This window comes from Anabrus simplex, chromosome 2, assembly GCF_040414725.1.
Source record: "Anabrus simplex isolate iqAnaSimp1 chromosome 2, ASM4041472v1, whole genome shotgun sequence".
NCBI lineage: Eukaryota > Metazoa > Arthropoda > Insecta > Orthoptera > Tettigoniidae > Anabrus > Anabrus simplex.
The window spans coordinates 575987190-576011405 of record NC_090266.1 but is presented as its reverse complement, the minus strand read 5'-3'; the positions used below and the strand labels follow the sequence as shown (position 1 = coordinate 576011405).

The 24216-nt window shown below is 38.7% G+C and overlaps 1 protein-coding gene across 1 annotated transcript in view; it reads right to left on the bottom strand.

Annotated features, from left to right (window-relative positions):
* Nucleotides 1-14684: 14684 nt before the first annotated feature.
* LOC136864232 (pyrimidodiazepine synthase) overlaps nucleotides 14685-24216 on the bottom strand; it is a 100009-nt gene continuing 90477 nt past the window's right edge. The window contains exon 6 of the mRNA XM_067140963.2: nucleotides 14685-17016. Coding sequence (XP_066997064.1) covers nucleotides 16885-17016 — 132 coding nt within the window. The 3' untranslated portion in view covers nucleotides 14685-16884. The remainder of the gene's footprint in view (nucleotides 17017-24216) is intronic.

Sequence of the window (24216 nt, the reverse complement as noted above, 5' to 3'; positions counted from 1 at the left end):
TCTCCACACTATCTTTGAAGATCGTTCTTCAATACTACGAACAAATACTCATGTCACGAATAGTATATTTCACGTTGTTTTAAGTAAACATGAGCATTATATCACTTTCTAAACGGATGGTTCAAAACATCTATCTCCAACTGGTGTAGGCGCTGCATTTTACTCGCCACAACTGGCCGTGGAAAAAAATACACTCTACCACACGTTGCTTCTTCTTTCACGGCCGAAATTTTCGCAATCCGCCAGGTTTTATTGTATATGAAATATTCCGGAATATTAAAAGCTCTAATTTGTACCGATTCCTTTAGCACATTGATGGCCTTAGACAATCCTGAAAATACAAAGAATTGGTATATTCAGAATTTACGCAAATTAAGTTATGACTGGTCGCTCCGTAATGTTAATGTACTCTTCGCGTGGATTCCGGGCCATTCTGGAATCCAGGGGAACATGAAAGTCGATACCCTAGCAAACGAGGCAGCACTGGGTACCGGATTAGATTATTACATCGCAGTTCCACACACAGATTTATGGGAAAACTGTCATCACTTCATCAAAGACCAGTGGAATGTAGAATAGCGACAAACATCACAGACGAAAGGTAAGCATTTATTTACGCTTCTGCCTGACATTCCTAACAAACCGTGGTTTGATTTTGGTAAATACACTCGCCGTCCTATTACTAAAATCATACGGCTCCGTTTAAACCATGCATGTACGCCTGCACATCTCTATCGCCTTAATATTATCGAAAGTAAATTATGTCCATGTGAACAGGCACACGGGACTATATCACATCTTTTTTTCAGTGTCAGACATATGACAATCAAAGACGCGTGTTCATATCTAAGCTTCTTACCGCGGGTTACCAACTGCCGTTAAATGTTTCGTGTTTAGTGTACCAACCGACGTTTCGTATTGTAGACTTAATTTTCAATTTTTCGATTGCCTGTAATATTCATTTGTAACCTTTTCCTTTCCATCAGGTACGGTATATCGTTTCTCATCCCAACCCTTATTTGTGGTCCGGTCTAGTTCGTTTGTAGTAAGACTTCGTGACGGATCACACAGACGTGAAGATTTAGAACCTTATGTCCCAGTGTTTTTAAGTTATGTCCTGATAAGTTACCCTAATATAACGTTGTACTTTCCTATTTTTTTATTTTTACTCGCTGTGAATTAGCTACTTTAAATAGCTATCGCTACTCTTCTGTAGTGCACTAATTTCTTCAAAGTTGGCACCTCTCCTAGACAATACTTAAACTGCAAACCAGTGACGATGATGTCCAACAACTAACCAAGAAGAAGAAGAAAATCTAAGATATATACTGTAGGAGCAACACTTCCTCCCCCACCCCCCATACAAAGTGGATTTTCAGAGAACATAACAAAATATGTCTCTTATTTTTTTTTAAAGGAGATTGCAAATACCAAATTTCACGTCTGTAACATCTTCCGTTTTTGAGATATAAGTATTCTCATAAAAATTAATTTAATCTATTTCACACCTACCCTCCTTAAGCCCCATAAGTGAATTTTCGGAAAAAAATTTACACATTTCTTTATTTTTAAAGGAGATTCCAAATACCAATTATCACATCTGTAACATCTTCAGGTTTTCAGATACACTGTAGATTTAGTCATTTAAAAAATTCACCCCATTTTCCTCTTTCCCTTTTTCTGAAAACAAAAATATACCATACATGTTTCTTTACTTTTGAAGGTGATTCCAAATACCAGTTCTCACATCTGTAACATCTTCAGGTTTTGAGATATACTGTAGATTTCGTCGTATCCTGACATTTACAAAAACCACATAGGGGTGACCAACTGCGACGGGACTTGTGGGAGCCCGAGGAAGATTTTATAATGTTGGGAATGAAAGCAGAAACGAGAATCCGCGCCGGTATTAATTTTCGATATGTAAAATTGATTGTGGGACTTTTAAAAGTAAATATATGTGCATACTTGGTTGGTCAGAATATATCGTACTTTGTAATAAATCTTTTTGCGAAGTTAAATGTTTCATTCTTTGAGGTCAGTCAGGCAAGATGAACAGATGTTTCATATCGAGACTGACAGACAGAGAAGGGTCGTTTGTGCCGAGACCGTCAGCTGATCGAGAGGGGACAGTTTTGTATAACGGAACGTGTAGTGGTTTACGTGTAGGATGGAGATTACATTCTTGGTAACGGAGATAAATAATTACGGAATCTAGTTGAAATTTCCATCCGGGAATAACGTGCGAGTTGTTGGAGACTGTGAATTTGTTTCATTGAGATCGTAATGTACATTTGAGATCACGAACTTAGAGTATAATGAGTAAGGTTAGCCAATTTCAGGGTTGTTCAAAATATAGAGCGGTGGTAGTGATGATTGTTTTGTTTGTGAGGGGTGCGCAAACTTTATGAAATGTTATGACGAGATATGACATCGTAATTGGCTTACATTATACGGCAAGTTACTTTTGGTTTGTACGTAATTATTAGGGTTATCCAAGTGTTACTAATGGCTAGGGTTAGATTAGATTTAAAGTATGTGGTTATGAAACAAGATATATGAATGACGTAATATTTTTTCCAGCAACAGGAATCAACAGATAAACATCAAACGTGATTAAATAAATTACGTCAAGAATTGTGTAGGGACTTGTGAAGAAACCATTCGTCCGTGGAAATAGAATTTGTTGTTTTTTAAGATTTCATTAAATCATTTAAATTTATTTAATTATTAAATTCAGTGAAAACCGTATTTTGAAATAACTTTAAATCAAGCGAATAACTTGAAGATGCATTCTGGAAATCGTAGTTTATTTTCTGGGGTATATGTAAATGTTAACGTAACGATTAAGGTGACATATCCGAAGGTAATGGATTCTACTGCCACAAAGTATTGTGAGCATTGTTGTTGTTGCATTATTTGACTTTGATTGATTGAGCTGTAAAGGTGCTGGGGTTAGTAAAGTGGAACTTTGGTCATCAACCGATGTAACTTAATTGTGTTTAGCCTTCAGCTTAGAATCTTGGATGGTTATGGGGTCATCAACCTCAGTGACTTAGAGTAGGGCCATATGCCACCGTAGAATCATTTTCCTTGCGGTCATCATCCACAATGACTTTAAAGTAACTGAGAAGTTTAGATGTCGGTCCATGACATAGTCGCAGGTCACATCGATTCAATTAAGGGTCCATGCCATATAACCACTGTGTGGCACACACCGATTGGACTGCCTTAATTATACCCAGAGTCCAGAGTTCGTGTTACGAAGAATCACTATGATGGTACATGTAGTCTCACATGGAAGCCGAATTTAAGGATTTCCAGACTTTCCTTTGTTTAATTAATAATTGAGACAATGGTTTCTAGTAAGGATGCCAATCAGGCAGTTACGTCAAAGGCTCACACCAGTGTTCTGACCGTCTATGTAAAAATGATTGTGGTGTCCAGTGGACACGATTGAGTTCAATGATGCCGTTGATAAATCATAAATTCTTCAGGAATTACTTGAATGAATAGGAATATTTTAAACAGACCTTTCATTTGAGTAGATAGATTAGAATTACTGAACCCTAACTTTACCTCAGCAAGTGACGAAGAACCCGATACGACCCAAGAGACAGATCTCATGAACTTTGCTGATAGGTAAGGAAGGTAGGTATCCTTTATAGTGGACCAAAAGGATTCAATATGTTGTGAGAATTGTGCAAGAGTTCTTGGATGAAACAGGGATTCATGCTGTGGCTTGGCCTGCTCGAAGCCCCGATTTGAATCCTATTGAGCACTTTCGGGACCAGCTGGGACGAAGAACCCATCAGCACTATCGAGAGACCCAACAGGACCTCCTGGAAGAATGGGAGGTGATTTCTCAACAGGACATTACCGCATTAATCAGGAGCAAGCCTGAAAGTTTGAATGCCGTCATTGGTGCAAGAGGTGCCAATACACGCTTTTGAAGATGCGAACAGAAGTCCTCGAGACCATCTCCGAGGTCTGTGAAGTTAAAGTGTGAACTATATAAAATCAAGACAGAAGTGCATTACTTTTATGAGCTTACTCAATATTTCCTTTAAATGTGCATCCCTGGCTTAATTTGTTCAATTTGTTTACAATCATCTTTTCTTTTCATTGTTAGACACTTGGATGGGACCGTACCACAATATTCTATCATAAGATACTGGATTAGTGTCATAAATGTGTCATAAATTTCAGTTTTTAAAGGAATTGAAGTGTTGCGTTTCTCATGCCCCTCAATGTATATAGATATTAGCAAAAATACTCATAAGATGGGCAGAGGATTCTTCTCTACTCCCAGTCTACCAATCCAGTTTCAGGAAAGGTATGATAACTTCAGACAATATATTTGTCATTAAAACAATAATGGATAAATACATAAAGAGAAGAGGTTTTAAATTATGTTACAGCTAGAAATGTACAGTAAGCTTTCTATTCTGTCAGCAGACAGACAGCCGCTGCACAGACGGCTAGAATAGGGGTATCGAATAAAATTATTAATGCCATAGAAGAACTGTATTCAGATGTTAAATGCACCATTAAATGTTTTTTTTTTCCTTTCTTTCAATTTGCATTATGTTGAACCAACACAGAGAGGTCTTATGGGGATGATGGGATAGGAAAGGGCTAGGAGTGAGCAGGAAATAGCCGTGGCCATAATTAAGGTACAGCTCCAGCATTTACCTGGCGTGAAAATGGCAAACCACGGAAAACCATCTTCAGGGCTGCCAACAGTACGATTCAAATCCACTATTTCCCAAATGCAAGCTCACAGCTGCGCGCCCAAAACCGCACAACCAACTCACTCAGTAAAATTAAAATGAAGGAGGATGTAACATTAAGAGAGATTAATTAAAATACTGGGCTAAAACAGGGGTGCAATCTGTCACCAATATTGTTCGTTACGTTTATTAACAATATTTTGGATAATGAAGGGTAGGAGAATTTGACAAGCCTACGTCTTACCAATGAAGAAATTCCTGGCGTGGTTTTCCCTGATGATACCCTTCTGCTCTATCATTAGTTGGTGTCCGACTCGTTGGCTGAACGGTCAGCGTACTGGCCTTCGGTTCAGAGGGTCCCGGGTTCAATTTCCGGCCGGGTCGGGGATTTTAACCTTAATTGGTTAATTCCAGTGGCACGGGGGCTGGGTGCATGTGTTGTCTTCATCATCATTTCATCCTCATCATGACGCCCAGGTCGCCTACGGGAGTCAAATTGAAAGACCTGCACCTGGCGAGCCGAACCCGTCCTCGGATATCCCGGCACTAAAAGCCATACGACATTTCAATTTTTCATTAGTTTGTATACAAAGCATCATCACAAGAACTGCTGAATATTGCAGAGGATGGAGTTTAAAAATTAACTTTAAGAAAACAAATGTAATGGTATGTAATAAAGGGAAATAAATTAAAGAAAGAAGAAAGGTGATGGAGCATTCCCCTCATCCCACTACATAGCTAACATGACGAGAGCAAGGGAACTGGCTTCAGTCCAAATGTAGTCGCTAGAAGTAACAAGACGATTAACGGCTAATGTTAAGTACAGAAAACTTTCTCAATGTTACTAAGGTGACATTGGAGGACTACTACAACCAAAAGTTGTCTCACTTGTTCATAACATCAGCATTTCAAATCGTTGACAAGTTTATGCAATGTACAGAATATTGCAGATATATTTGTGATTTGATAGAATATGAGGGAGGATGTTCTTATAGAACAATACATGTCATTCTTTGTTTATTAGTGTGTGTTTTTAAAAAATTTTACAGGTATATTATAATGTTATATATTAGCGTTTTTAACAGGCTGTGAAACTTTAAAGTAACATTAACCGAGTGGAAACTGAGAAGTATGGCTTTTCTTACAAAATTCTAAAAAGCATCTTATGTAAGAAACTACAAATTTCATTAATAACTTTAATCTTTTATTGCAAGGCACCAGAGATGAGAAACCAGTTCCTTGTACCTGCTGAAATCTCACCAGAAGGATAGATGGTCATCTGTCTGATCCTGTCCAAACCCATACCCACACAGACCCTATTCACCTGTCTTCACACCTGTTCTGTATGTGTATACTCACCAGATATACATTAGTTTTCGCTGGTATTACACTCAATGCTCACCCCTTCGGCAGAATGAATCTTGAACTGTGTAGAAAGGAGAGCGAGCTTAAGGGTTGATAAGTATACTGGACTCGGTGCTTACGAAAACATGTTGCAGCATACCGCCTTTGTTTAGAACTGACATTTGGAAATAATTATGTGTTAGCACTTGAAAATTATTCATGTAGATATTTTGTAACTAACTTGTGCATTTCTCTACATTAACTTACCTTAATTGTTTTTTTTTTTTGTTTTTTCAAGTTACTGAATCTTCATATGTAGATATTTGCAACATGTGGCATTCTTGATTGTATAGCAATTGTTATTATATTGTATGTATTTTAGTTTGTTTAAAATAACTGAGTAAGATTGAATAGTGAAGTTTAGTTTGAAAATGCACTAAGAATATTGGTTTAAATAGGTGCAGTTATACTCCCTAGCTTACGGTACTGCGTATTGTAAATTCTGCCAATAATATTCAATGCATCAAAGAAAGCTTTTGTGTTACTCTGATCAGTACATATGATTACGTTTAGGAATATTTCGGTTTGATTCCCCATGCATCGTAAGCCTCCATGGCTCAGGCGGCAGCGCATCAGCCTGTAATCGCTGGGTTCTGTGGTTCAAATCCCGGTCACTCCATGCAAGATTTGTACTGGACAAAGTGGAGGCGGGACAGGTTTTTCTCTGGGTACTCTGTTTTTCCCTATCATCTTTCATTCCAGCAACGCTCTCCACGATCATGTAATTTGTCAGTTATTAATCATTGCCCCGAAGGAATGTGACAGGCTTTGGCCAAAGAGAACTGGCTTCAGTCCAAATGTAGTCGCTAGAAGTAACAAGACGATTAACGGCTAATGTTAAGTACAGAAAACTTTCTCAATGTTACTAAGGTGACATTGGAGGACTACTACAACCAAAAGGTAATGGTATGTCATCATCATCATCATCTGTTTACCCTCCAGGTTCGGTTTTTCCCTCGGACTTAGCGAGGGATCCCACCTCTACCGCCTCAAGGGCAGTGTCCTGGAGCTTCAGACTCTCGGTCGGGGGATACAACTGGGGAGTATGACCAGTACCTCGCCCAGGCGGCCTCACCTGCTATGCTGAACAGGGGCCTTGTGGAGGGATGGGAAGATTGGAAGGGATAGGCAAGGAAGAGGGAAGGAAGCGGCCGTGGCCTTAAGTTAGGTACCATCCCGGCATTTGCCTGGAGGAGAAGTGGGAAACCACGGAAAACCACTTCCAGGATGGCTGAGGTGGGAATCGAACCCACCTCTACTCAGTTGACCTCCCGAGGCTGAGTGGACCCCGTTCCAGCCCTCGTACCACTTTTCAAATTTCGTGGCAGAGCCGGGAATCGAACCCGGGCCTCCAGGGGTGGCAGCTAATCACGCTAACCACTACACCACAGAGGCGGACGTAATGGTATGTAATAAAGGGAAATAAATTAAAGAAAGAAGAAAGGTGATGGAGCATTCCCCTCATCCCACTACATAGCTAACATGACGAGAGCAAGATATGGGCTTCATAGGCTACTCGTGAGTACATGGCCCCAACGCATCACTAGACTCACAAGATGTAGCCAGGATTGCTCCTGCAATAATAGAAACCCCTTGATTTCAAGTGTAGACAACCTGAAACACTGGACTCGTATTCACTCCATTTACTATCGCTACAAGGCGCAAGTCATGCTCTTGAATATTTCATTCATTCATATCATTTTTGCCCTTATGGACAGTGTCTGAACTCGAATATCTCATGACGACACAATTTTCACTTCTTTCTCTTCTTCCTCTTCTCTTCCCAAAATCTCTTCATCCTTTGGCTATGCTCCTGTTTCCTTTGTTCTGTCCACAATGTTCCTGTCTTCATCTTCTTCTCATTTACTATAAATTTTGTATTCCTAATTTTGTTTCTGAATTCTTTTCTGTCTCCTATCATTTGCCTGTTGATCCCCACCTGCCTCAAGTCTTCCTCTATTTCATGATACCAATTTGTTTTCTTGCTTGAACTGTTTACTACATCAAAGATTTTCTTTGTAAGTCTGTTGCTGTCCATTCTCTGTAGGGGCCCATATAAAGTTAGTCTGCGTTTCCTGATCACGTCTGAGTCTGTCAGTGTGCTGGTACAGCTCTTCAGTAGGTCGTTTTATCCATACGCCATCTCTGTGTATTGGTCCAAATATTTTTCTGAGAATTTTATGTTCTATTTTTTCTGTCTCTATGATGCCTGATGCTCCAATTGTGGTTGTTTCTGATGCATACAATGCTTCTGGTAATAAGACTGTTTTGTAGTGTCGATTTTGAATACTGAAATTATTTCAATTAGTTATCAGCAACATTACAAAGAAGGGAAGCATCCAATGATACAACTGTTACTGAATTTGATTTGATGAAGACTTTACCGACATCAGTAATTACAAATTAAGTAGGCTTAGTGTTCGTTCCCTGTCTTAATGGAAGTGTTATTTGCAGCTGTGATCATTTCATACATTCAATACAGATTCTATCATTGAATTAACGTTAACGCTAACAATTCTGTATGTATTCTCGAGCTTAAACTCAAACCTATCACCGTATTAATCCTATGTAGGAACAGGAATCAATATTCTTCTGCGTTCACTTCTTTCCCATCATCTTCTGTAACATACTTCCCCAGTTATTTCATTTACGCTCCCTGTATGTTCATATTTCTTTGTCACTGGTCAGATCCAGGTTGCGAGTATAAGTATGTAATACACTTTGCACTAGAGATGGGAAAATGTCTTGCTCGAGACTCCCACAAGTTTTTCAAGATAATGCTATCATGCTATGCTCTAGGTAGCTTACTCCTGACAATAAGCTGAAAATCACTCCAAATTATGCCAATTTAAAACACTAGAATGTATTCTTGCGACTTTCACTGCAACTTCAGTGCTCGCAAGTGTTCCACTGTGCATGGAAGATAAAAAAAAATATCCCTCCACTCCACATATGGGGCTATTGGTGCAATAGTGGCCTAACTCTCAGTACACTTGTTTGTGGGAATGATGACTTAAAGACATGGACATTTGAAAAACTGGCATGTAAGGTAGTCTTTGTGGTACGTAGTCACGATTGTTGTATAAATAATGTGGCAAGTGTACGGTGGTTGGACATACGTGTAGTTAATATTAATAGTGGATTATTGACAGCTTTTGTGTGGAATAGGCCGTTGTGTATTCAAAGGCAGTACATCCACAACAGCCTCTTGTAGTAACAGATTCTGAATAACTATGGACTTGCTACAGACTGTCAGGCTTCCTTCTAGCCAATGTAGCAAAAGCACTCTCCTCCATGGTTACGAAACCACTCAATGCCTTCAAAAATATAGATTTGAACTGAGGTTTTTCCAAATCATCTACAAATCAATTCATCTACAACAATGGGCAAAGGCTTGCACCCCTCCCATGCTAGCACACCCCTAGGAATGCGACAATGTTTGGACGGCGCTACCCCAGTACCACCACCACCACTGCGCTGTTGTATAGTGAAACTGCTAACCTTTCACCTGCTGCTCTCCCATAAACATCTTGCCTCTACTGCATCCAGAGTGCTAGACAGGAGTGCTGTTTGGGCAGGCCTGATCTACGATAGAACACTTCTTGCTCACAGGAGGTATGCTACACTGCCAACACATGCTTCTTCCACCTTAATGTTTAATTTCGGTGTAGCAACTGTGATTCAGGTTTTGCAGCATTCATTTATTTTCTATCAGAACAGATCATGTTCCATAGCCATTTACATGACCATAGTATTGGTACGTAAGTAAGTTTGTGGAATGGTCCCTCGCAATTGGCACCAGGGTTGCATAAAGTCTTTATCTTAGGCAAGGGTGCCTCGTTTAACGTTGTTGACCTACAGATAGCACTAACAAACACCGTTAGATGAGTTTTGTGTCTTTATGAATTGTAAGGGGTGATGGATCACACTGTATAGACTAGAGGTGCTCAGCTGGGCGCCCGCTGAGGCTAGCCCAAAGCAGTCGGGCTGGCGTGACATAAATGGTAGGGAGTTACATAACAAGCATACGTCACAGTGAAGCAAGAGAGCGGACACACTTTGCAGGGAAGGGAGGGAGCAGTATTTAAAATAAAGTGCTATAATCGCAAAAAAAAGAAAAAACAAAAAACCTTACCTTTTCAAGATATTTCAGATTGATTTATACTGCACTCAATATAAACAGTCAGTTTTATTTTCTTATATATATTCATTCAAAGAAAACCGACACAATTTGTTACAATCTACAAAAGAGCCTCCGTGGCTCAGACGGCAGCGCGTCAGCCTCTCACCGCTGGATACCGTGGTTCAAACCCGGTCACTCCATGCGAGATTTGTGCTGGACAAAGCAGAGTCGGGACAGGTTTTCCTCCGGGTACTCCGGTTTTCCCTATCATCTTTCATTCCAGCAACACACTCCATTCTCATTTCATAGCAACTATCAGTCATTAATAAATCACTTTGGGAGAGGCGGACCCCATCGTACTAATAGCCTATATAAGATTCATTTCATTTCGTCCCAGACCCGGTCAATGACTGGAAAACAGGTTGTAGGTTTTCATTTTTCAGTATTTAAAATTGAACAGGCGTCCGATGATAATAGCTAGCCTCTAAATGGCGAGAGGGAGTTTCATCTCAAGTAAGGACACAGACATTTACCATCGAACAATAAAGTACAACAATGTAAATAAATCTACGTCATAGATAATACAGTATGCCTTCAAATAAATAACCTAACTGATGTTATTCCCGGTAAGCATGATCAGATTGTTGGCAAGTTTATCAGATAATTTAAATCGAAACCACCACAAGTCATAGCTTAACCAGCTTAACTCCGTATTTTATAAGAAATGTTTCCAAAGCACCTCTTAAAATTTAATGGGGAAATGGTAATTCATTACGTACATTATAAAAATATTTGAGGTTGTGAGCCTAACTGTTTATTGTATCCAGTCGTAATACATAAATTGTAATGAACATAAATAACATTTCTTACAACGTAAATTGAAAATGACATGAATTTCTGCCATCTTTCTTTCATTATTTTCTACCTCCAGTTCGAACTCTGGTATCACTGCAGTGATCGAGTGACTGGGAGAATTTTGCCCAAACGCCACTCCCAAATGTAGCCACGTAGCCACGCGCCACAACGTCACTGTTGTTGAATAGCATATGCTAGTGATGGGCAGTCTGAGACTAGATCTCGAGATTTATAGGTATTTCTCGAGAATAGCGCAGGCACTATTTCTCGCGAGAAATTTCGAGAGATCTCGAGAGATTTGTCCCCGCATTTTTTGGCGAGCAGCGTGTCGTAGGCCTACAGGTAGTCAGAGCTGAATGTTGTTTGTGCCGAGTATGCGAATAGCTAACCACGGGCCTTCTCCATTTCGTAAATATGTGTCGATAAGCGACTAGGGCGTTCATTTCTATCGAGGTCTATTGTGACGCAGTATAACATAATTATAAACTATACACATTCTGGCATTGTATGCACTGGTATGTACACGAATAAATATGCTAAGTACAGAAACTTACGGCTTCTATAGGTACACGTACCTGGATACTGGAGGCGTGCATTATTCGAACTCGAGACGAGGCAAGTTGCGCCTTGCTGCATATGCAACCATCATTACACACGAATAGAATGTGTAATCTAAAATGCTTCAGTTTGCTCCAGTTCTTTTGACAGATAGGTGTACATCATTATTAGACCCCACATTTAATATCATGTTATGACCACTGTTTTTGTTTACAGATATTTTGATGACGAAAGAAATAATTCCTTACAATATTATAGAGTATTCACATCATATGTAAAGTTAGCATAATTACCCAACAACAAGAGTACAATAAGCAATTCCATGGAGAGAAATTATTAGAAGAAATACTACTAGTTCAACATTCTAAATCCAGCAGAAAATCACAAATTCATTGTCCGTCATTTACAGCTTTTACTTTTCACTTTACACTAGCACTTTCTTTTTTGCTATTGGCTTTACGTCGCACCGACACAGATAGGTCTTATGACGTCGATGGGACAAGAAAGGGTTAGGACTGGGAAGGCCATGGCCCCATCATTTGCCTGGTGTGTAAATGGGAACCACGGAAAACCATCTTCAGGGCTGCCGACAGTGGAGTTCGAACCCACTATCTCCCGAATACTGGCCGCACTTATGCGACTTCAGCTATTGAGCTCTGTTACACTAGCACTAATCATCTTAAACGATTTGATACCGGAAGAGAATCTATCAGTGACTGCTGCAGGTAATTTATTCCAATCCCTTATGGTCCTGTTTACGAAGGAAAACTTGCCCACATCAGCATGCTGGTTATTATTACAATACTGTAAGTGACTGTTGCCACCGGGATATTTCCCCATTTGTGATGTATTTGTTAATAATAATAATAATTAGGTACTTTGGTATATAACAGCGCAATGTGTAATTGTGTCTCGTTGTACGTGACAACTTTAAGACGATGTCCGAAATGCAATGCAAGTCGTGGATGTCTATTATTTTGAAGGGATGTCACATAGCACAGCCCGCTGTGTTGTTTATTCAAAACAAGTAAAATACGTCAGCAGAAATACTTCTGGGATGATCCGACACTTAAAAACACGTAATATAAATGAAGAGGAATAGTTACAGAACACTTCCGGCCAGGTCTGAATCACAGAAAGCTACCCTGCTGACAACGATTGTGAGGCATCCAGGTAGGTTTACATCCTAATAACAGTTATTAACCAATTATATGGGTTATTCAGCTAAGATAGTAAGGGTGTGTTCTGCCCGAAGGCAGGTCCGAACCTCTGCAGAGGTGTGCCTGAGCTGGAGTTTACGTACGGTAGGGTGGCCAGCTCCTTTTCGCTCCTCCATTCCCTTACCCCCACCAACAGCGCGTGGCAACCCATCCACTTCTCAACCACGCCCAATGTTGCTTAACTTCAGAGATCTCACGAAATCCGGTGTTTCAACACGGCTACGGCCGTTGGCATTCAGCTAAGAAGTCCACCTGAAATATCTCGTGAACAGTTTAAGATACTGGCATTCTGTCTTAACTTTCATTAACGGTATTAAGGGGCTCATAGTTCAACATGCAGCGCTTTCCGAGGCTTTTGACAAAATTTATCATCACACACGTTTCCATATGAGAACTGCTGATGATAACTATCAAGCTTACACTCGTAGTTACTGGGACGTCGCGTCGCACAGTTCGCAGCACACGAGAATCGGTCTCGAGAGCGTTGCCCATCACCCCTGCTGAAAGAACTGGAGCAAAGTCGGGCATTTTAGATTACACGTTCCACTCTTGTGCAATTGGGGTTGCATATGTAGCAAAGCACATCCTCCCCATCTCAAGTTCGAATAATGCACGCCTCTAGTATCCAGAGTAAGTGTACATCCTATCTACAGTTATTCACAAATTATGCAGGGTTATTCTGCTAAGATGTCCACCTCAAATGAGCCGTGAACAGTTAAAGATACCGACATTCGGTTTTCACTTCCGTTAATGGTATTAAGGGGTTCATAGTTGAACATGCAGTACTTTTCCAAGCTTTTGACAAAATGTATTGGCTCACACGTTTTCATATGAGAATGTTATTTCATGCAATAACTGCCAAAGATATACTATCAAGTTTACAGTCGTAGTTACTGGTACGTCGCACAGCTTGCATTACAGGAGAATTGGTCTCGAGATTCTCGAGATCTGCAACGTCAGTCTCGAGAGTCTCGAGCGAGAGCATTGCTTAACACTAACAGACGCTCTTTGCCTGCCTGCCTGGTTACAGTGCTGGGCGCCTGCGGAACAGAATGTCCAGTGTCAGCACCTCTGTTATAGACAGAATGTTAGGACATACGACACAGATGAATATAAGGAAGAATGAAAAAAAAACTAACTATGGAATTTTATTTGAAGTAACACAATGCTGAATGAGCAGCAGTAGAAGCATAGAGTAAAACAGAGAGAAACCATACTTGCCCTGACCCAAGTGCATCTGGTGGGGAGGTGGAATGATGATTCAGACTTCACTGCTTTTTAATTAAAATATATATAAAAACATATTAAGCCTAACTAAATACAAAAGATCAGATACAATTTTAATATTAAGAACAAGATGCTAGAGAGGACTTAAGGTGGTTTAACTTGACCCAATAATGTTTAAAAAAAATTAAGGAAAAATGCAAGATAAAACCTAAATTATACAAATGGAACAGACAATCAGTGAGCAATAACATCCCTATAGATAGACTTTCTAGCAAAGCACTAAGAAAATTTCTATGAATATATTGTGAAGGGTCATGATACTAAATTTGCAGTTGTTCCCTTACGGTTAGTTGGGATTCCCTCCCAAAGACCCTTTGCATCATATTGCTGAGAAGTAATCAGTTCCATTTCCTCACTGCAACAGATTCACTCCAAAGGTTGTCCCAGAAATAAGAATGGAGGCATTACTCTCTTCACAAAAGTTAGAACCAACATAAACCAGAGCATACTAAGTCCTATTAAATGTTGAAGTCAAAATTGCATGAACAGACCTAAAATGGCATATTGCATTTGATAGACCTTTATTTGACCATTTAACATTTACACAAAAATTCCACACCTACATACATTTATCATTCAGCAACAGATCAGAAGACAGAAAAACAACATTTTGTACACATCATGATACAAATATCTTTGAAATGGAAACATTTCATTACATAGCATATTAAAGATATTCAAAGGGAATTCTTTAAAATGAATCAGGAAAGAGCTATACAAAGAAGTTACTACCCAACTCCTGCAATCCAGGAGCTGGTATACAAAGGTGTGTGAGTCCCAACTGTTCCCTTCAAGTCTAAAGACCTATGTAAATTCATTTATACATAATGAAGCACATACACTATGATAAATTGAAACACACAACATGCTGCATATTTAGTGAAAAGAAAAAAAGAAAAAGAAAAAAAAAAAATCAGGCTTTTATTTTTACGATATTTCAGAAAATTTGAACCAAATCTTATGACATAAAATTTTGTCTCATTCATGTAAATTATCTCTTTGCAAATTTTACATATGTAAGCTTACATATACATAACAAAATACATCACAAAAACATGTTTACCACACCCCTTCAAGTATGCATTATCAACCAAATAACCAGCTATAAGCATTTTGGTCCAGTACAGATAACAAGAAGCTTCACATATCTGTCATGCGTGGAATATGCAACATACAAAGAAAGTTATGCAATCAAAGCAAACTGTTATAACAGATAAAATCATCAGCAAATGTATGGAATTCTCAAACAGTCTTGAGGAATAAATGCCAATGCACATGTGGTACACTGTGGAATGAACTATTATGATTATATTTACTTAGCAGAAGTGTTGCATTAACATATTTAACCCACTAGTTCATGTAAACATTTCCCTTACCATTTCAAACATACACTAGAATAATTTAACAGCATATACACGTAGAACAAAACGTGTTCAACTTCAAAATAAGTGATTTCATTGGAACTTAAATTTGTTAAAGTGGATATAACCTTTAAGTTTTCTTGTCTGTCAAAATTAATAAATAATTAATAATAATAATTAATAAATACTAGAAAATGCCTGAAGAAGAAAATGCATTATGAACAAATGTAAAAACCATTTGTTAAAATTCAGTGCAGAGTATCTTAATGTGGAAATTATTTTCAACTTCTCTTAATGCACTGCATCTACTTCCCTTCCAGGGCAAGTGACACGAGAGGGAAAACAACAGACATGAGTGCACTGAGGAAAGTTCAAAACAATTCTACATTTATTAAAGCACTGCAGACAGAATTTTAAATGTTTTTACACTTGATCATGGTATGTTTTATTTTTAAAGTACAACCTATTATTTATTAATTTTGCAATAGTTCTGACAAAAACTTAAAGGTATTATACAAACTTCAATGTCTAAAACCCTCATGACCAATTAACATAAAGATCTATGTACATTTATTTGGGGAATTCATTAATACAGTAATGAACACAATAGCCGAGATAAAATGCAGTATTGAAAAAAATCAATAAGTATATCTACACATTGAGACTGAAGTGGCTTAGCTCAAAATGGTGGAAACAAAATAATAACAGCAAAAATGTATCATACAAAATAAGCTATTAAATGATATAGTTATACCTTACACTGCTTTCCTTTATGGCAATTTTTTTTGTTTACTTTTATCAGTCCCCAAAACAAGAACTAAGGACATTTATACCAAAGGAATTAGTCCTTTGATCAGTCGGTGACCTTACCCTCGCACGATGATTTCAAGCAGCATAAAACCTGTACTTTAAGCCAATGAAGGTGCACAACAGGTAAGGCAGCTTGCAGCCATGATTTTGTTTGAGAATATGCAGTAACAAAATTACACGATCAAAACTCGCGAACCACGTGACAAGCTGCAAAAGGAGTTTACCAGAAATTTATTTCAATCATAGATTAGAATAAATAATAAATTGTAGGTTGGTAACTGAATCCATATACGAGCAAAATACTTATATACCACCCATATTTGAGATAAGCCATTGCTGCTTCAACATTTACAAAAGAACAAGCAAAACACAGTATCACACAGTGCTGCAATCATACAATACTATTTACAATTTCATGAACTTCCTTTCACACACAGTTACAATACCTATTCTACCAGGTAATAACGTCCTCGTAACTCTTACACAAATAACATACATGAAGAGGTGGGCATTCACGCTTCTAGAGACAAAATTCACTTGCTTAGCAGAAGGTCATAATCAGGGTATCCAGCCCTGCGACTCTGGAAGTATTTAGCATGATACTGAGGCTCCAGGTAGCTACCCAGCACTGCCTCATCATCACGCATAGCATTACGCCACTCCATCTGCAAAAAGAAAATTCAATTCTCGGTTTGCACAATAGGAAAATGGATTTATACAAATTACTCAACCACCACCACATGAACACCCTTGTGGATAAAGGATACAGAGATAGCTAGGAAAGCAGAGCATTTTTATATTTCTCTAGTGAAGCACACACAATTATTTTAAGTTTTACTGATTAATGAAATAGCATATTTACTCATGTATCTCACACCAAAAAGTTGGGAGATCATGATAAAATCTCTTTTTCCACCATGCGACACTGAAAAATCATACAAAATGCAAATTCTGAACTTTCCCTCGATTCAGTAATACATGGAAACTGTTCTGAAAATTGTTTCAGAAAAAGAAAACTATATTTCTTCACCATAATAAAACATCAAACCTAGAATGAACACTCCATGCCGTACTGTAATGTTACCCAATATGATAAATGAAACTAACACTGAAAGTAGCACTGTCTCTGGCTCCATCACATCAACAAACACACCCTTCACTCCACTATTTAAAACAAAACTGCAGTAACAACTGATCACAATAATTGAACTTATTCAAGCCACAGTGATCGACCTCACTAACCACAAAACCCACGACCATGGCAAACAAAAAATCATGATGCACCGCAAGAGAGAAAAGGAACACCAGATTGGGGATCTCAATGTTCACTTTCTTTCTAAAGCAGTCATTGAGAATAGGACTTCCACCCAAATGGCAGTTAACACATTGCAGACCGGGTGCCATTCACCCCATGCACAGCCCTGTTCCCGGCCACTTTCTAACTACCTCCAAGCTGGAGTGCATGCATTCAAATAAACTGTCAGAACTTCACTAGCTTTTGAAGGACTACTGTGTTTTTTTCTGGTGGCCTTCCTGAATAGTTGTTGAAAGGCAGGTAGGTAAGTATTTGTTGAAATCTATTTCGGCTCATAGTTTTCGGAAATATGGGGTTTTCTATTAGGGGATCGGTTGGCAGTAATCTTTCAGACATGATTTCTTCACCTGCCCTATCAATATACACAGAGCAATATTTTTTTAATTTCCCTGCTAGTGACATTAGTCCAATTTAGTGTTTTAGGGGATACGTTATGAGAATGTGAATTCTGCTCATAGCATAAGTTTGTCTGCTCAGCTACATGCAGAAAAAATTCCTCACCAAACATAAGTCCTGCTACTTGGCCTATGTTTCCAGATTCATTAGGCCATACCTTTATAACAGGAGCACCCTCAAAATCCTCTAGCCTAGGTTCACTGTTGTTCATAACCCAGTTGTCAGAAAACACTACATTATTTACAATATTTAGAATATTTACACCCGTAACAATTATCAGACTCGTTCTGCACCACGTGAGTTCCACACCTTGAAGACAAGACTGTATCCTCGTCATCACTTGAAACATTTCCGTTAGAATATATTTCATCATCGAACTCTAAATATTCAGCATCACTTGGATATTCGGAGCCTGTATCTGCACATAATTCGCGAATAATTTCATCCTTATGTAAACACGTGCGATCCCTCGGCGGTGCCATCTTGCATGGCTTTTCGAACTTTGTAAACATGTTGTCAGGAAATGCAAAGAAAATCTATGATATGAAGAATAATCGAAAAGAAATGCGAGTATCGATTGTGTAGAACCATACATAACAGAGTTCTATCACCCTTGACCTCCAAATAGTTCCAGTATATCTCAAAAGATCGCACTGAACTTCAGTCTGCTGCTAACGCAAGATAACTCAGGACCGGTCCGCATTGTGTTAATAAGACACTTTCAGCTACTCATAGCAACAAATAAGAGAAAAACTTTCAGCATTCACAGCGACCGACAATAAAAAGACCTTCAGTCATTAAAGCAACATCCTGAAAAGGCGGGAGTTTCAAAACATATTTCAAGGTCTGCCGTTGTTGACTTAAATCAAGAGAAACAATTAACCATCAGGTCAGGAAGCAATTTTGAAAAACTGGGAGCCTCCCATCTAAATCAGGAGAGTTGGCAAGTATGCCCCTTCAAATCGAAAGCTCAGTCTACTCATCTCTATTTTTGTTTTGTTTTAATGACATTTACATCAGTATTCATGCATCCATGGGGATAGCACAAACTATGAAGCTAAAGCTATGTGCCGCCTCATGCACACAAATTGTGCAAGTCATTCCACGTCAAACTGTGAGAAATTTAATAATAATAATAATAATAATAATAATAATAATAATAATAATAATAATAATAATAATAGTTACAGAGATACTGTGGCGGATAGAGGTGTAAGAAGATCAAATTGTAATTTAAAACTTTAAAATTTGGAATTTTATTTCTTCCCCTTTTTTTCTTTTCTTTTAAGATTTTAAACAAATAACAATGGACTAGAGCAGGTTAGCTCATGGGCTTAAGAACAATTTTAAAAAACAATCAGACTACAATGATTTAACAAATTAGCTTGAAGCTCCCAAGTTACAATTTTACAAGAGCACCACTGCTCCCTTCAACAAATCCACAAGGAGACAGAGCTCCCAAAATTTACTAGATTCACGAGGAGCATCTTTGCTTCACATAATTAAGTAGGAGATTATTGTCTGAAATTTATAATTTTCAAGCCTCTCCAAGGCGCAACCTTTTACTAAACAAACCGTATTCACTGTCTTATCCGCTCAACAGGTGAATTTACATAGGAAATACGGTAGAATAAAAGTAGATAACTTGAACAGGGGCAAAGTGCCCATTCTATCTGGCCATAGTAAAAAGAAAAGGTTAAAGTTACTGGCCAAAAATCAAAATGTTGGGAGGCAAAATCTTGCACTCCTTTGAAATACACTTGAAAAATACCCAAAACCCTGTTTGGGCTGATGGCCCAAAGTTACAAAGAGTAAGCCTATACTACGGAGGTGACCAGATGGAGAGGAACTTTAAATTACAAAGAAAATTCAAATTAAAGAAAATTCAAATTTTAAAGTTTATGAAATCATAATTGCCTCAAGACCAAGTTAAAGGGAAATACAAGAAGGTTCCCACTCTTTATTCTGTAAGTTTAATTAAGATCTTAAACCAGACTGAGAATTTACATGGCCAGATTACATTAAGAAAGAATTTTGAAACCTTCCCGTTGTGTTAGCTTTCTGAAACTATTACATGATTAAAAGATGTCTGCCATTACCTTGAACTGGTGGACCTTCCATAGCAAAGAGGAAGGTTCCTGAATCCTCTGGGCTGAAGCCCTGGACACAACCACAAATTCTACTGGTTGATAAAATAAATGTACAAAATTCCCTATTGGCTACAAGTTTAAACGGGCAGGAAGAGATAGAAGTTGCTAAAAACCTTAGAATACCAAAAACAATCTACAAACAATTCAGTTTAGGAAACCTTGACACACAAAATTACTTCGAAAATTTATTGTTCATCCTCGCGGCAGAGGGCGCACATAAGTCGAAAGTATAGACATCTGACGATAAACGTCAAAACTTCTTCCACTCGCAATTTCAGAGTTTATATTAGAGATAGCCTTCTAAAATGCGCTTGATTTAAATGCACGGAGCAGGTGTACCTCTGGTACAACAACAACAATAATAATAATATTATTGTCACCTGGGGTGGTAACTTTTCAAAGAAATCCAGTCGCCGACAAGCGATGCATGCATCCTGTTCGGATTCTGGAGGGGATGCAACATCATGCTAAAGATGAGTCTGAGCGTCTTGGAAATCCTGAACAGTCACGAAAACTGAAACCCATATCTAAGACTTTTTTGGGCAACATTCAACATAAACAGTCTACTACAAACTGGTAAGATTAAACAGCTGACCAATGCCCTCCACAAAAATAAAATCACAGTAATGGTTCTACAAGAAACTCTCTTCACTGACGAAGATATGTTTGAGTCTGAAGGGTATCAGTGCTTCACAAGCAAATCCCATAAGAGTAATGAAAAACACCCCTATCTTCGGTACAGCTTTTGCTGTCAACACCAGAATCCTTAGGTCAGTGTAAATTTTGAAGCAGTTAATGATAGGTTATGCCTACTACCCCTGCGTTGTGTAAATAAAACATATACGCTAGTCAATGCACATGCTCCAACTAATGAACAAAACAAAAAAGACCTGGAAGACACAGACAGATTCTGGAACGTCCTGGATGCCCGATTAGCGAAAATCCCGAAACACCACGTCAAGATCCTAATGGGTGATTTTAATGAACGGAAACACAGGAAAGTTGTTGGGCTCTACTCAGCACACAAAAGAACCAACAAGAATGGAGAACGCCTCCTTGAACTATGTTATAACCATAACCTCCAAATGATGTCAACACACTTTCGTCACTTACCAAGAAAACAGACGATTTGGAGATGCCCAAACAAAACAATAGGAGAATTCCAAATAGACCCTGTTGCTATATCTCGAAGATACAGTCCGGAAATAATGAATGTTATTGTAAAAAAGGGAATAAACATAGACTCAGATCACTACGTATCCGTAATCAAATTTTGGCCAATCCCTCTCAACAAAAATAAGAACGAACCTACCATAATTCTCTTTGACACAAAAAAACTCTGAGAAAGAGAGAATGAATTCAAATAATTTGCCCAACCAGTGGAAAAAGACTTCAACAGCATGAGAAAGCAGATAATACAAGCTGCAAAAGGAGTGGCCGAAATCAAGAAGAGGAAGAAGCACACGTGGTGGAACGATAACTGGGAGAAGACCTTAGGAGATCGTCTAATGCCTGGAAAAAGTATTACACCTCGAAAAAAGGAGAAGATTGGAAGACGTACAAAACACAAGCACAAACAGCATAAATAATACGCATTGAGAAACGCAAGTATGAGAAGGAACTACTGGACAAGACTGAACAAGACTTTCATAGAGGTGAGACCCGTGAATACTCTGGAAATTTTAAAAAGAAGGTACAAGGAAACAAGGCACCTTCCCTTTGCTTTCTAAGGAAAGATGGAACTCTTGCAACATCAAATGAAGAAAACTGCAAAATCTTTAAGTATTTTAAAGACCTTCTAAACTGCGAAAAACCAGCCAACCCTATAAAAACAAGCCAGTGAGCCAAAACCAGCCATCTTCTCCGCCAAATCGCGATGAAATCAAACGCCACATAAAGAGACTGAAAAATAACAAGGCTCCTGGTGAAAACTCCACGATTGTGGAACTGTGGAAACATGCCCCGGAAGAAGCAATTGACATCCTACACCAAACCATTGTAGATATATGGGAAAAAGAACAACTACCAGAGGACTGGAAGCTAGCATTGATCCATCCTTTACAAGATCCTGTCACTATCCATTCTTGAAAGATTGGAACAGCAAATTGAACACAAACTCGGGGAATACCAAGGAGGTTTTCGGAAAGGCCGATCAAGTGCAGAACAAATACTTAACCTAAAAACCATAATACAATACCATATGCTGAGAGGTTGAACCTATGTATCTACATTTGTAGACTTCAGGAAAGCATACGATTCTATCAACCGTGATGTGTTGCTTAACATCCTTGCAGAAATAGGAGTCAATGAGAAACTGCTGGTGATGATAAGGGCAACACTAACTAATACCAAATCCAAAGCAATATTCCAAGGATGTCTCTCTGAACCCTTTGAGATCAAGACAGGCATTCGACATGGAGATGGGCTGTCACCTCTTTTGTTCAACTACGTACTTGAGAAGGTAATACAGAAGTGGCGAAAGATGTTAAAAGAAAGAAACCTTTACAAACCCTTAAGGATTGGGACAAAAAAAAAATGGAGTGGAAATAGATTGCTTAGCGTTCACTGATGATATAGCCCTGATGACAGAAAATTTTGAAAGTGCAACAGAACAGATCAATGTGTTGAAGGGAGTAGCAGAATAAACAGGTTTACAAATTTCCTTTCAAAAGACAGAAGTAATGTTGAATATCAAAGATGATACGGCACAACTAAACACCAAAAATGAAACAATAAATGGTGTTAGTAAATTTAAATACCTTAGGGAATGGATTCAGCAAAATGGACTTGACAAAGAGGCCATAGCAGCAAGAATCAAGAAAATGGAAGTAATCTTCCAAACCACCTGCAACATATACAACAAAAAGTGCTTTTCCCTTAACACAAAATTTTGTCACTACAAACACTGTCATCAAACCAGTATCGCTGTATACATCTGAATGCCTTATCCTATCCGAGAAATGTTTGCTTGCGGATTTCGAGAGGAAAGAAAGAAAGATCCTACACACCATACTTGGCCCAAACTACAAAAATGGCATCTACATCAGAAAATCCAGGGAAGAATTATGCTCTAAGACAGAGAAGATCATGGACCCAATGTTTAAAGGCAGAGTTCACTTCTACGGTCATATACAATGGATGATCTGACTCTCGATGGATGAAACCTATCTTCAGTATATCTGACTCAAAACAAAAAAAACAGCAATGCCATGGTACGTTAATATCAAGAAAAATCTTAAAGAACTGGGCCTACAAGCAGAAGATGCTCAAGACCGAAATCTTTTCAGAGCAGCTATCAAGACTTTTGGGACATTCCGGGATGAAAAACGGGCAACTGGTGCTAAATGGACAGAAGAAAGTCATGCTAAACACAGTGAGGTAATGAAGACGATGTGGATCAAGCGAAAAATGAACAAATGCCAGAATGTAAAGTGAGGCTTATCATGGTCCCTAGTTGGCCGATTAGCGAAGATGAATGAATAATATTATTGGTTTTACATCCCACTAACTACTTTTACAGTTTCTCAAGATGCCAGTTTTACAGTTCTTTTATATGCCAGTACATCTACCAACACGAGGCTGGTATATGTGAGCACCTTCAAATACTACAGGACTGAGCCAGGATTAAACCCACCAATTTGGAGTCTGAAGGCAGTCTACCGTCTACTCTACTGAGCTTGGTGCCAGGTCAAATAACCTCACCCCTACTTCACAGGGCTGCAAAGAAAGATTCCATACACCATAAACTTTGATACGACAAGGATTTGACTTCATACTAGGTACTCGGCTACCTTGTTAACGATAACAAAATGTCAGTGAGGAATCTTCTATAGGGTCTTTCACACGAAGTGGGGCCAGCGCCGGTCGGCCCGCGCAGCGCAACGGGTAGATGGGCGAGCTGGTAAGATGAGCACATGAATACTCTCTGAGGTTGGGGCCAGGAGAGCGCCGTATGAATCGCATTTAAATAACAAGTATGTATAATAATGCATAATCAAAGTAAA